Source organism: Symphalangus syndactylus, chromosome X, assembly GCF_028878055.3.
Source record: "Symphalangus syndactylus isolate Jambi chromosome X, NHGRI_mSymSyn1-v2.1_pri, whole genome shotgun sequence".
In the NCBI taxonomy this organism is placed as follows: domain Eukaryota; kingdom Metazoa; phylum Chordata; class Mammalia; order Primates; family Hylobatidae; genus Symphalangus; species Symphalangus syndactylus.
The window spans coordinates 66,644,686-66,658,972 of NC_072447.2; the positions used below are offsets into that span (position 1 = coordinate 66,644,686).

The following is a 14,287-nucleotide window of genomic DNA, read 5'->3' on the forward strand; positions in this document are numbered from 1 at the left end:
TGCCTTTCTAAGAGAAATTGTATTTTAGCATAACCAGACATTCCCTGTGAGGCTAACACAGAAAAATGCGTTAATAATGTATTCGAAATGAGAAATTAGAAAGCTTTTATTCATAAGCCTCAAAGAAATTAATTGACCCAGGCAAGAATTATCAACTGATGTTAAGGCTATTATTTAGGTATATGACTGATAGTGTAGACATTTGTAAAGTGCCAAAATAACAACAGAGATGACTTTCTAGTGAGAAGAAAAAGTGACAATTATCATGGGAGATGTGTCTCCCATGATACAATATGAGCTATACATCACCCAGGCTACACATTTCAGCCCAAAATGTTTGAACTGCTTCAGTAAGCCTCTAAAGCCTCTAGATCTAACTAGAAGTTTACAGAAAATATCAGGAGTAAAGGATTAAGTTAAACTACACTGCAAGGAAGCAACTGCACCAATTTTAGAAGGCAAAAACATGGTCGCTTCAACAAGCTAGAATCATGAACAACAAAAACAAAATAAAGATCAAAATAATTTTAAAAAATTGTATTAGAGTAAGAGAGATTCAGAAAACATAGCCAGATGTAATACAAGTCCTTAATTGGATTCTGGTTTGGAGAAAAATGCTTAATTATGGATTTGGGCATTAGGTAGGATGAAATTTATTTTCATAGCAAGGAAGTGACCAGTAACTGAAAATAAAAACAAAAATGCCCCAAATTTCCCCCAACACAATAGCTTGTATCATATAATATCATGTTAGTAAAAAATACATTATTTATGCATGCAAAGAAAAACACTGAATGAATAATAAACCAATAAGGTAATCATGGTATCTGGGTGGTAGGAATACAGTGTCTACTTCTTATTTTTACTCATCTGTATTTCTTATAATATACATATAATCTTCTAATAAGTGGTAATTTTTAAAGTAGGGGGAAGCTTGAAAAAAAAAATCACTATTATAGTTCAACTCTTGAGTTTATAGCAAGTAAGAACCAAGGCTTTAAGAAAGACAAGTGCTAAAAGCCACACTAAGAAAGACTTGGGTCTCCCACTTGTACCCAAAGTTTTCCCACTACACCAGCTACCTCCACATCATTCATGTAGTGAGGCTGAAGAGAAGGAAAAGCCTGGGGCTGGGGCATGATTTTACCTGGACAGGTCTAAGCTGTGAGGTACTCTGGCCAGGTCATTAACCAGTCCCTTCTTCAGGAAGAGCCGAATGATGTTGTTCATGCCATTGTGCTGGGTCTTCGCTGTGGCACTGCTGTAGAAGCTGGAGGTGGAGGGGCAGGACTCCATGATAGTACTGATGATACACATCACTGCCTGAAGCCTGAGAGAGAAGTTTGACATCTCTATCATGAATATAGCCATTTCTCAGGCCAAGTCTTCACAAAATAGCCTCAGATAAACCTTCTGCAACTTTTGTATTTCCTTCTGGAAATAACATCTAAACAAACAGGTGAGAACACACTCCCTAAGGTGATAGCATTCATTTTCTCTTTTTTAGACAGGGTCTTACTCTATAGCAGGGTGGAGTACAGTGGCGCAATCTTGGCTCACTGCAACCTTCCTAGGCTGAAATGACACTCCCACCTCAGCCTCCTAAGTAGCTGGGACTACGGGCGCGTGCCACTACGCCCAGCTAATTTTTTGTAGAGACGGGGTTTCGCCATGTTGCCCAGGCTGGTCTTCAACTCCTACTCCCAGCCTCAGGCAATCCACTGGCCTTGGCCTCCCAAAGTGCTGCGATTACAGATGTGAGCCACCGCACTCAGCCCCGACTTTAAATAAAATTTAAAATATAAGATCAAATAACCTGCTCAACTTCCTTGAAGACCCTAAAAATATACTTAACATTTCCCTTTGTTTTCTCTAGGTTTACCCACTTACTCTAATGGTAATCAGTGCTCTGGGTATTTTCAACCACCAGAACTATTTGAGCGGACCAGAGAGTACATGATGCCAGTATGACAAGAAGTTTTGTTCAAGTGCAAAACCACCCATGGACTAAGAATAAGGGGATGCTCTTGGCTATCAGCCCTGGGTCAGGTATGAATCTTACCTGGCATGTTTCTCTGTACTCTCAGCCATAGCCAGTGCCCGTCCCAGGGCTGCTTTTACTTCATTCACTAGGGCCACCTGGGCATCTGTGCCACTCCCTGCAGCAGCCAGGCTTGCGAGGAACAGGCGGGCGAGGGCAGGGGTGTCCTTGTCTTCTGCATTCTGGGTATGTGGGAGCAAGTGGTCCAGAACAAAAGCTAGCACACTGCAGTCCTGAAAAGTCATGAATCATATTTAGTTACAAGCACAATTATGCCATATCACTTGCACAGGACCAAAGATACACACACACATAGTATTTCCTTAAGTCACCCAATGAGTGATTATTAGGTCCACTTTACAGATGAAGAAGCCAAGGGTCAAAGATACAAGCAAGTAAGGAGCAAATCCAGATTTTAGAAAACTTCCAAATGCCACCCATTTCCCACTGCACAGCTTATACACTGTTATGTAGATGTATTTTTAAAAACATGTTTTAAAAACTTTATTTTTATTAAAATGTTTTTAAGGAGATGAGGTCTTGCTATATTGCCCAGGCCAGAGTACAGTGGCTATTCACAGGCATGATCATCGCACACCACAGCCTCAAACTCCTGTGCGTTTGTTCTCACACCTCAGCCTCCCAAGTAGCTGAGACTACAGGCATGTGCTATTGTACCTATCTTAAAGTATTTTTACATGTGATATTTAATAGAACTACTTACAGCAAATCTATAAATAGATTAAGTATTTTCTCATTTGATAAGCGGTAATCTGAAGCCCCCTAAAAAAGTGGCTTGCACAAAAGAATTTAGTCAAGGGCTGAGGATTCAAACCTTGATTCCTAATTAAGTGCTATAAACCCTTCAGTGTTCAATTAAATTGAAATTATTTGCTGACACCTACAATGTGCCCAGGACCCTGTGCTACAATAGAAGCTGGTAAGAGCTGAGCAAGAGAAAGCAGAGTCACAGAAACTAATATGCAAAAATATTTAATGCAAAGTTATTTAAAATAACGAAAAAGGCTCAATAGAGGAAGGAAATTAAATCAGACTCTTCTTTTTTCTCTTAACTATAATTCCTGCCTAGACAATTCCTTATCTTAGAAACAAATTCTGTTGTCATTCAAGCAAATTTTGGATGAAAATACACTGAACATTTTGGAACTACACAGGTGACAGCTGCATAACACTGCGAACGTACTAAATGCCACTCAACAGTACACTTTAAAATGGTTGACTTTATGTAAATTTTACCTCAATAAAGAAAATGCATTGAATAATTTGAGAGTCTGGGAAACTGAATAAAGTGACCTTGTCAAAACAAAACAATTAGAAGTAACAATTAATTTCCCAGTATTGAATCCATACAAAGTTAAAACTATTTTCTCAGTAACCACGTACAAAGGACTTAGCTTTGGAATCACAGCCCTAGCTTCCTATTTTAGCTCTGCTACTCTGTAATATGGTCCCAGGCAAGTTACTTACCTCTTTGAGCCTTCTCTCCTCTATTAAAGAGATCACTATCAACAACCTTGCAGTGTGGAGGTGAGGATTAACAATAGTATTTATAAAGCACTTACCAGTACCCAGTACTGGTAGGTCACTGGACACATATTAGGCAGATACTTAGTAAATCTGTAATTAAGTATCTTAATCCACAGGTAATGCTATTATATATTATGAATACAACTGGCATAAATGAGTTAAAGCTTTGGAATAAAGCCTGGCTAGGTGTGATGGCTCATGCCTGTAATCCTAGCACTTTGGGAGGCTGAGGCGGGAAGATCACTTGAGGCCAGAAGTTTGAGACCAGCCTGGGCAATATAGCAAGACCTCAAAAAATAAAATTAGCTGGGCGTGGTAGCATGTGACTATAGGTCCCAGCTACTTGAGAGGCTATGGTGGGAGGATCACTTGAGCCTAGGAGTTCAAAGCTGCAGTGAGTTATGATTGTACCACTGCACTCTAGCCTGGGAGACAAAGTGAGATTCTTAAAAAAAGGAAGCCTATTTATGTATTTATAGGACTTATGTCCAGAATATATTTTAAAAACTCAATAGGAAAATAGAATAAAAGAGCTGAACAGACATTTCCCAAAAGAGAATGAACAAATGGCCAATAAAGACACGAAAAAAATGGTCAACAGGAAAATGCAAATTTTAACTATAATGCAATACCACTACAAACCCATTAAAATCGGTAAAATGAAAAAACACCAACTGTTGATCTCCCATATGCTGCTGGTAATCATATAAACTGACCTGGCCACTCTGGAAAACTTTTAGCATTAGCAGAACAACTATCATACTCTAGAGCTCAGCAATTCTTACTCTTAGGCATATACTACCCAACAGAAATTGGGTAGTTCACGAACTTATACATATTCATAAGAATGCTCATAGCAGCACTATTTGTGATAGCTCCAAAGGCAAAATTACCCAAATGTTTATTAGCAGTAGAATGGGTAAAAGATGCATTTGTTTTGGTACATGGTACATTCCACAGTGGAATTTTATACAGATGAAAATAAACTTCACCTGCACACAAAATGAATCTTGCAAATATGTTAAGCAAAAGAAGCCAGGCAAAAAAGAGTACATTCTATGAGATCCCATTTATATGAACTACAAAACCAAGTTATGGCACTAGAACTCAAGATAATGGTTATCTTGAGTGAAGGTGAAATGGTTGGGAGGAGATGCACTAAAGAACAAGGAGGGCAGCTTCTGGGGAGCTTGTAATGCTTTATTTAACTTGGCTAGTGGTTACCTAGGAAAAATAGACTATTTAAGATTTGTGTTTTTTTATACGTATATTAAACTTGGATTAAAGTAAGAACAGCTTTAAAAATGGCAGTTGTTTTCAAAGACTGCAACACTAGTGCCCCTACTCACTCTCAGACCCTTTTGCCACTTACTAACCATAAAATTACAATGTGATCCACAAAACAAGGCACCCTTACGGGAAAAAATATTTGGGCACCCATTTTACATATGTGGGAACATGATATAGTTTCTCAAAATGCCCCACTCACTTAAAAAAATCTAACCTGAGGATAATCCCGCATCAGGACACTTCATTCTTTTCCACAGCTCTACTAATGACCATTTAAGGCTTTTCCTTTTTATTACCAATACTGCTACCACATCTGGTGTCTCTGCACATGTGTGAGTACATCTGGAAGATAAACACCTATATTCTTATTTATATGGTTTATTCAACTGTCCTTTAGACACTTTTACTTAGGTGCCCCACAGATACTTCTCAAAACTCATTTTCTCTTCAAACTTTCCCCACCCCATTCTATTTTCTTGTTAGATGCCAACCCATAAAAGCAATTAAAAAACCCCCACAAATCAAGAAACATCCTTGAGTCTTAATTTCCTTTTTCATCTTCCAAACCCAATTCTTGTCCATTTGTACCTTAAAAATATTTCTTAAACTCACCCATTTTCCTCCAACTTCACCAAGATCGTACATTACTAGATTATAAGATTCCTAACTGGTCTCTCTGACTCCAGTCTTCCCTCTTCAATCTCCACAATGCAGAACAAGGCACTTTCAATAGAACAAATCTCAATAACTCTCTCTCTCAGTGAACCTAATGAAAAAAGGCCTAGCTCTTTCAAGTTTTGTTTGAGACGGAGTTTCGCTCTTATCACCCAGGCAGGTGTGCGATGGTGCGATCTTGGCTCACTGCAATCTCTGCCTCCTGGGTTCAAGTGATTCCCCTGCCTCAGCCTCCCGAATAGCTGGAATTACAGGCGCCCACCACCATGCCCGGCTAATGCTTTTTTGTATTTTGAGTAGAGATGGGGTTTTGCCATGTTGGCCAGGCTGATCTCGAACTCCTGACCTCAGGTGATCCGCCTGCTTCGGCCTCCCAAAGTGCTGGGATTACAGGCGTGAGCCACCGCACCCGGCCTTGCATGTCTGAAGATGCCTCTTCTCACTCATTACTTGGGTTAGCACTTGGCATGCACAGCTTCCCAGCTGGCACCCAAATGATGGAAGTACAGTATAACATCTTAAATAGAAGTTGGAAATATTACCTCTTTGATCAGTTCAGACTGGCCCACAGTGTAGCTGTAGTTGGCAATCAGGGTAGCAATACCAACATAGGACCTCACCAACTCTGCCAGAAGACGAAGGATAGTGGATGTAGGCATTAAAGGTTTGCTGCCCTTGCCTTTCTGTTTGCCTTCCTCAGAGGCCCGGTCCCCTTCTTTATCTTTCTTCCCATCTCGAGACTCCTCTGGAGTTGAAGCTGTTGAGAATAGTCAAACACTGGTTCAATTCCACACTGGAACACTGGCAAAATCAAGTCTTAGGTGGAAAAGAATGCTATTTCTCCTCCACCTGTACAAACTGAATGCTCTCGTGACACTGCAGTGGAAGAGCAGAGAACCAGGATAACTCAGGTCTCAGATGTATGTGGTTACAGTACAAGAGGGATGCTTTGCCCAACTATTTGTGCATCTCCCTCCATTTCCCTCATTTTACATACTCCAGAAATACTCTAACAGTTCTTCAAACATGTCGTACTCCCTTCTTTCTTCTGTCTGCCTGGCACACTTTTATCTAGTTCAGCTCAAATGCTGACCTCCTCCATAAGTGCTTTCCTGTCTCATCTAGACATACTGTGAGATACTTCACGTGTCCATTATATCTTATCCAAGTATGCCTTCATTCTGGCAGTTATCCTGCATTATAACTCTTGCAGGTCTCAGTCACTAGACAAAGTTCTTTAAGTACAGGGAACAAATCTGATCCATTTTGGTGTCCAATATAGTCTGCCACATAGTGGGTAATGCTTCCCTTGAATCAGCACCATCATCCACACTATACACTACATATGGCCAGTAAAATGAGTTAACCAGTATTTCACTAATATTAGCCTTTTAAATTTATCTCTAGGAACTAGTATGATTTTAAACAAAATGTCTCCTAAATTGGATCACGAAGACCTTTCCTTATCTAAGGAGAAGCAGCTCTTTAAAGGTCTCATTAGACTTACTCCCATGGGACATTTTTCTAGTTCATGGTGAGTAGCCAATGGGCTCTGTTAACACTGCTGGAAGGCAGGCATCCACCACGTAAAGCATGTAGCTAGAATAGTATCACTGGCATAAAATCTCTATAAGTCAGATTTTAGAAACTCCCCAAATAATTATGGGGTGATTTAAAAAGTAAAACTAAAATATGTTACCACCACAACCATTACTAGGTTGGTTAACTTACAGTTCCATTAACTTTAGCATATAGAGACCCTTTATTTACAGAACACTGAGCTCACCTGAGAAAGTTCACTTAGACAAGTAAACGTAATAATTAAGTCTGTATTCTCCTACCCCCTGCACAGGACACCTACAGTTTTTTCAAGTTGTTTTCCTAAGGAATAAGAACATGGGAGGGAGAAAAGCAAATCATTACCCTCTCCTTGGGAGGTCCCAGATGCGGAAGTCTCAGTGGAGGCACCATCTGCAGCAAAGACCTGACTCTGTAGAAGAAGAAAACTCCTGAGCTATTATGAATTTCAAAAACACCCGTCTGCAAATGGCAGAACTCCTTCCCAGGGCACTGGCTGGGAATGCCACAGATTCTCTTTGGCCAACCTTTTAACCACCTTAAACCTTTATACTATAATCTGTGGGAAGCTTTATAAATACAGTGACTGGGAGACTGGGGGGGGAGGCGGGGAAGGAAAGGGAAAAGAAAAAAAATTAAAGAACAGTTCTAATCCTAGGAGAGGAAAAAAAAAAATCTCCAGGGACACCCCAATTTTGTGTTTATAGGCAACAGATAATTTACAGATACATCAAAATTAACATCTTTGAAATTCCCCAGGGATAGCCCTAAATATTGAGACCACACAGGCATTGAAAAATGAGAAGATAAAACGCTGTTGGAATTGACTTACGTTAATGGAAAAACCTGACTGCGTATCAAAGTCACTGCTCTGACGCGTAAGTGACCGGTACTGCTGGTATACATCATCACCCATGTCTTGCAGGAGCTGGCCAACCTCTTGGGTCATACCCCCAGGTTTAGGATCAGATTTATCTGCTAGAAAAACAGTAACAACCATCAAAAACAAAATAAACCTCTTCTACAATTGGACAATGTTAATGCCTATCTAGTAGTCTTGGTCAATTTCACATCAAGTGGCTATGACTGTTTACATGGTGCTATTACAGATAATGTTAGAGTGCCTCACCCTAATATTACAAAAACTAGTCTTGTGACCACAGGCAATTAACTTAGTCTCACCTTCCTAAGCTGTAACTACAAACCTTAAGTGAACACACCTGGCAGTATTGCTCATGCAGTGGTACGTCAATAAATGGTTGCCACAGCTATATAGCTAAACTATTTCGGGGAGGAGGTGATAAGAGATAGGGTAAAGATTCTGGGGTGGTAGGAGAACCAAGGAATTCTATATGGATCAGGGTTCTGTACAGATGAAAAGCACCAAGGTCAAGACTCAGATTTCTTTTGCTTATTAAAGGCAGTATTCATCAATTTTTGGCAATTCTGTGGACCTATCAAATAAGTATGTCCTGAATGAAATCCAGAAGGACCTTACTATAATGGAACCCTATGTTCCAAGATTCAATCATGACTTTCCTAGTGCTTATAAGATGCACCTTAACTAGGAATAAAGGTGGATGGGTGTGGTGGTCTCAATAGTTAGGAAGCTCAGACACACCTCCTAAGATTGTCTCCGGCTCTTCAGACAATAAAAAGGTTTTGCTTGAGTATGAAAACATTAGAGACTTCCTGGTGTCTTATTTTCAAGCTCTCACAGAATGCTATTATCTCCTTTTAAATCTTTGTTCATTCTTCCCCCTGTATGGTGTGTATTCTCATATAACAGAACTCTGGCAATCTCCTCATCCATTCAAGGTTCATTTTAGAAATCATGTACACAAAGAAATTTTCTTACCCGTGTACCCTCACTAGGTAAGGTGCCCAACCCTAAGGACTTACCACCATCCTGGTATGTCATACTATATGACTATTAGCTTCTTCACAGACATGCAATGGGTATCTTATTCATCTTGAGCCCCAGAGTATGGGCACACAGTGAGTGCTCACTAAGCCATGAGTTGGCTGAAATGACCCAGGCAAAGTAATATATCCTCTAGTGCCCAGCCTCTTGAGGTAGGCTAGCCACATACCTTCCTCTGGAGCATGGTATGCAGCCAGAGCATTCAGCATATCATAGATCACTTCCTTGATAGTATCAGGGATGACAGGCAGAGGTGAGGGCTTCAAAGGGGTGGTCTTCACCAGCTGTACAGCATTAGGGCCTTTAATTCTAAGATTCTCAAATTCATCATCTGAAGCTAAGCCAAAATGAGAGAGAAAAACCAGTCAATCATGAAGCAGTACCTAAACTAGGTTACTAATAAAGACTCAGAAGGGGGCATGTGTAATATACAAGCTTGAGATAGGAGACCATTTTCAATTAATGTTCAAGTATTCTACTATAATACCTGGTTTATACTTTCCTTAAATTCCACAGGATTTAATACAGCAGTACCAAATAGTAAAGGCTTGAGTTAGAGAAAACCGGTTTTGAAATCCAGCTGTTACTTCAACAAACCTCAATTTTCTCACTCTTCAAATTTATTTTGAGGATTAAATGAGGATATAATTGAGAAATGCCCAGCACAGGGGCAGGCACATAGCTGGAACTTCCAAAATAATTTCGTCCCCTTCCCAACGTTTTATTAAAAAAACAAAACAAATGCAACAAACCTACAGAAAAGTTCAAATAGTATAATAAACATCTATATACTTTTCATCCAGAATTACCAAGTGACTACTCCTAAATACATCTACGTGTAGCTCCTAAGATCAAGGACATATATATTTTTTCTTTTTTATTACCAAAAAAGTCAGCAGAGGGGAGATCAAGGGTATTTTTCTACAGAACTGCAATACCATTATAATACCCCCCAAATTTAACAGATACAATTACATTACCTAATACATAGCACTCAAATTTCTCCAAATCTTTTATCTGGATCCACAGCCCAACCAAGGCTGGTGGTGATTATCTCTCTAGTCTACTTTTCTCTAGAAGAAATGATCCTGTATTTTTTCTTTCATAACATTAATATTTTTGAAGAGTCTAGGCCACTTGTCTTATATAGAACATCCCACAATTTGTATTTATCTAATTGTTTCCTCATAATTAAATACAGGTCAAACATTTCTTGGCAGGAATACACAGATGACGTCTATTTCCCACTGTGTTACACAAGACATACGTCCATTTAACCCTTAATTATCACTTGATTTGTAAACCATTAACTATATGTAAAGCCTACTGCCCCACCAAAATGAGCTCTTTGAAGCGAAGGACTAGAATGAATGAGTCCTCCGTGTCTCTGGCAGGGATTACAACAGGGCAAGGCCCAGAGAAGCTACTGAAGTACCTACTAAATTGACCCAAACGATCAACTAGCCAGCAAATGTCCTAATACTTGCCTAAGGAGGCTCTCCAAGTTAAAGACCTCCTCATAAATAAATTTCTGGATTTATACCAGGCCACAAACTTAATCTCAAAGGCCAGGAGCAAGTGAAACTTACCAGTTCCTGAGCCTCGAGGGGCAGGAAGGGCGATGCGGATACAGCAGTTGGCCACTTCTGTGAATATGTCTGGATTGCGGCATGCAGCTGGCCCAAGGACACGAAGGATGTAGTTGATCTCCCGAGAGCCGAGGCTGCCAGACACAACACCAGAGGTAGTGCTACCAGCTCCACTTGTAGCTGCTGAGCGAACAACCTAGTAAAGAGGGAAAGAAACACTGTCGATTAAACACTACTTTCTAAAAATACAACTGCAGTCAAGAAGGGTTACCAAGACTAAAAGCTTTTGATTTTTGGGAGAATGACACTTCATTTTTAAGTCCTGTCCCATCCCTTCTTGATTCAAAAAACCTGGCTTATAAAAAAGTTGCAGCATGTCTCAAAACTATCAATTATTAGACCAGACTGCATGTGATCTTTATAGAAACTGGGAGATGTGTCAAGACTATAGACCCCATACAACTTCCACATTAAAGTGTCAGCTCCTGAGCCTCTCCAAACGCTGTCACAATTTTAAACCAGAATGGTTCAAAAATATATAACACTGTAATCCACTTAGTGTACCGGAACACAATTAAATATTTTCTTTACAACCATCAGTCTGAGATGATAGCCACTGGAGATACTGAACTATTTATATATTGTTTGCCTTGACAGCATAGGGCTTACATATAGCTATGCTTCTGCTCTTCTCATAAAATTGCTTGTTAATAATGGAAAAATCCATGAAAGCACGAAGAAAATAACTCAACTGTATTATTTCCCATTATCTATTATTTCACAAACTGCATGCTCACAATGAAAAACATCCTTTGATATCTTAATGCTTTTTTTTGTAACCAAATCAATCATGCCCTTTAGCATATTATACCCTCTGTATCTTGCCTGTCTGGCTGTAATTATAAAATAATTTCCATTTAATAAACACAGAAAAGTGTAATTTCAATATAAAGGATAAGCCATAATTTATCCAGCCCCCTACTGCTGGACATTAGACCTCTAGTTTCTTGATATTACAAGCAATTCCACAGTGAACACTCTTATATATGCATCTTGGCATACTTGATGTTAGTTATCAGATAAATTCTTAGCCATAGAATTTCTAGGTCAAAGGATATCTTAGACCAAGAGTACCAAATTGCCCTCCGATGTGGCTACACCAATTTCCACTCCTACCGAAAGTTAAGAGTATGTTTGGTTTTCCACACCTGTACTAGCAATGAATAGTACCAAGAGTTTACATTTTGCCATCTTGATACATTAAGACTGTCACTGATGTTCCTTTGTTTCCTATACTCCAACTATAATTTACCAAAAGTTAAAACTTTAAAAGTTTTCCCTCATCCAATGAGGACCTACACTTTCTCCTAGCACTTTGAACTTGTAACTTTTAAACATTTCTTTATAGAAAGCGTTTCAAGCATTTCAAGTTTCTAAAATCAGAATTTAGTTGTATATAGTTGTTCCTTCCCTGCTGGGTTATCTCCTGGACTGTGGATCACCATACAAAGCTACCTTTAACAGCTCTCTTTGTCTTGATTTGGCACATGTGAGGTGAAATCAAGCAGGCTGTGTAAAGAACTGTCTGAAGAATCTGAAATGTATACTCAGATATACAAACACTGATACCACTTTTCTGGCAAGCAAGTTAAAAAATAGTTATAATGCCTTTTGATCCAATTACTAAAAATCTCTAAGTAACGATCTTAAACATGAACAAAGTTAGGCACAAAAACGCATATTGCAACACTACTTATAAATGTGGGAAACAGTGTCCCAAGAGAGGAAAACGGAAGCAAAGTCTATTAACAGTCATTATTGATGACAAAGAATCAGCAGAAGAAAGGATTTTGTAAAAGTACTGAGGAGAAAAAGCCTCACTAGTAGGACATTTGCCCCTCAACCCTCCACTGTTGTCTTCTTTTTTTTCTTTTGAGACAGAGTCTCGCTCTGTCACCCAGGCTGGGGAGCAGTGGCGCCATCTTGGCTCACTGCAACCTCCGCCTCCCAAATAGCTGGGATTACAGGTGCGTGCCACCACACCCAACTAGTCTTGAACTTCTGACCTCAGGTGATCTACCTGCCTCCCAAAGTGCTGGGATTAGAGGCATGAGCCACCACACCCAGACTATTGTCTTAACTTTACAAATGTTTTTATTTTTTACAAGTACGTTGCTATTTCTTCCACTGCTTTATAAGTTTCCTAAAATATAATAACCTGTTTCCTGATCTGCACAATGGGTATTTGTTAAGTGTCTATCACAGTGCCTGGCAGATTACAAACATTCAAAAAGCTTTAACTATACTTTTATATTACAAAATACAATGTTTTGATAATAGGCTCTTGGTTGAACACCTGAGAGGCACTCCTACAAAGGAATGATTCTGAAGGTATGAACTTGGGGGAAGGTTTCCCAGTTCTTTACTAACGGTTTTTGGCTTGGTTAATGAAACCTAGATTGAAAAAAAAGAAAACCAGATTGCTAGAGAGGACTCTCTAGCAATAGGATCATCCTACCATACCTAAGCAAGCTCCCAAGCACAGAGTTGGAAAATTCTGTTGGGCATAGTATACAGTATACATATCTAGCTATATACCCTAAGAAGAACCAGAAGTCTATTTGTTCTCAGACCAAGGAGAACAAAGGTATGATGTAAAGCTAAACCAGAATCTGATACAAAACACACTCACCTTTTCCATGGTATGACGAAGGGTACAGGGGTCCTCAATGATGTGTCTTAAGAGAAGGGTGACCAGGGGAGTAAACCCATTGAAGCCTGAGCTCTGGGTCAAATTCAAGATCATGCGGGTACTCTTCAGTTCTGCAAACATCATGGCATATTTGTGGTCCCGGGTGAGCCTCAGACAGAGACGAAGGGTGGCATGCAAAGTATCTGGGTCCACAGGGACTCCCAGCATGCTCACGCAGGCCCGGATTAAAACAGTCACCATATCTTCTGTCAAGCCCTGGATCAGGATCTCCCCGATTTTTGTTTCCTCCAGGCTTGTCTCCTTTTCAGTGTTTGTACTCTCTAGGGCCAAAGGGGTATCTATAAAATGGGAAAATAACAGTTTTAGACAGTTTAACTTGATGTTTATTTCCTTCCACGCCTCCCTCCTAAGTAACTGGCCAAGCACTTGGGTCCTATTAAGAGAAGCATGCCAAATACCAATTTTAAGACCAGATGAAAAAGCATAAGGGAGGCCTATGTATCTTTAATCTGTTAATCAAGCTGATGAAAATAACTCGCAATGAAATTGGCCAGACCTTAAGCCACAAAGGCACATTAGCTTTAGGTAAAACACTCTTGGTACATACCATTGCCTTTATTTTCTTTACGTTTGATATCCATTTCTTTGCTTTCTTCCAGCGTCTTCTCTAGTTCCTGTCCATTGCTGTTTTTTGAATTTTTATTCAGCCGAGGTACCCTGAGGAGAGTCAGCATCACAGGGCGTCGGTTCCCTGTTTCCTCATTAACCTAGGAATTCAAACAGACATTAAAAAAACTTCTATCAAAAAGGAATTATAAAGGTGGGGGAGGGGAGGGACATCTCCCAGGTAAAATGCTACAAAAGGAAGGAACTCTGGCAATTTATCCCACCTTTATCATTTACAGAGAAAAAATCTGGAAGTCCCCAGA

General features: G+C 39.7%; 1 protein-coding gene across 18 annotated transcripts in view; it reads right to left on the minus strand.

The window, feature by feature from the left end:
• Positions 1–14,287, minus strand: part of HUWE1 (HECT, UBA and WWE domain containing E3 ubiquitin protein ligase 1) — a 154,756-nt gene that overhangs the window by 34,998 nt on the left and 105,471 nt on the right. For 16 of the 18 annotated variants that reach the window (XR_008654901.2, XR_008654900.2, XM_063634803.1 and 13 more), the window contains 9 exons: positions 13,966–14,125; positions 13,338–13,696; positions 10,646–10,841; positions 9,226–9,393; positions 7,965–8,110; positions 7,478–7,544; positions 6,097–6,311; positions 2,063–2,274; positions 1,148–1,330 (listed from right to left, as the gene is read on the minus strand). Coding sequence is in view for 16 of the 18 variants with exons in the window: in XM_063634803.1 (XP_063490873.1) it covers positions 1,148–1,330; positions 2,063–2,274; positions 6,097–6,311; positions 7,478–7,544; positions 7,965–8,110; positions 9,226–9,393; positions 10,646–10,841; positions 13,338–13,696; positions 13,966–14,125 (1,706 nt within the window). In the remaining 2 variants the exon portion in view is untranslated. The remainder of the gene's footprint in view (positions 1–1,147; positions 1,331–2,062; positions 2,275–6,096; positions 6,312–7,477; positions 7,545–7,964; positions 8,111–9,225; positions 9,394–10,645; positions 10,842–13,337; positions 13,697–13,965; positions 14,126–14,287) is intronic. The other 2 variants (XM_063634810.1, XM_055268959.2) reach the window with 1 other exon arrangement.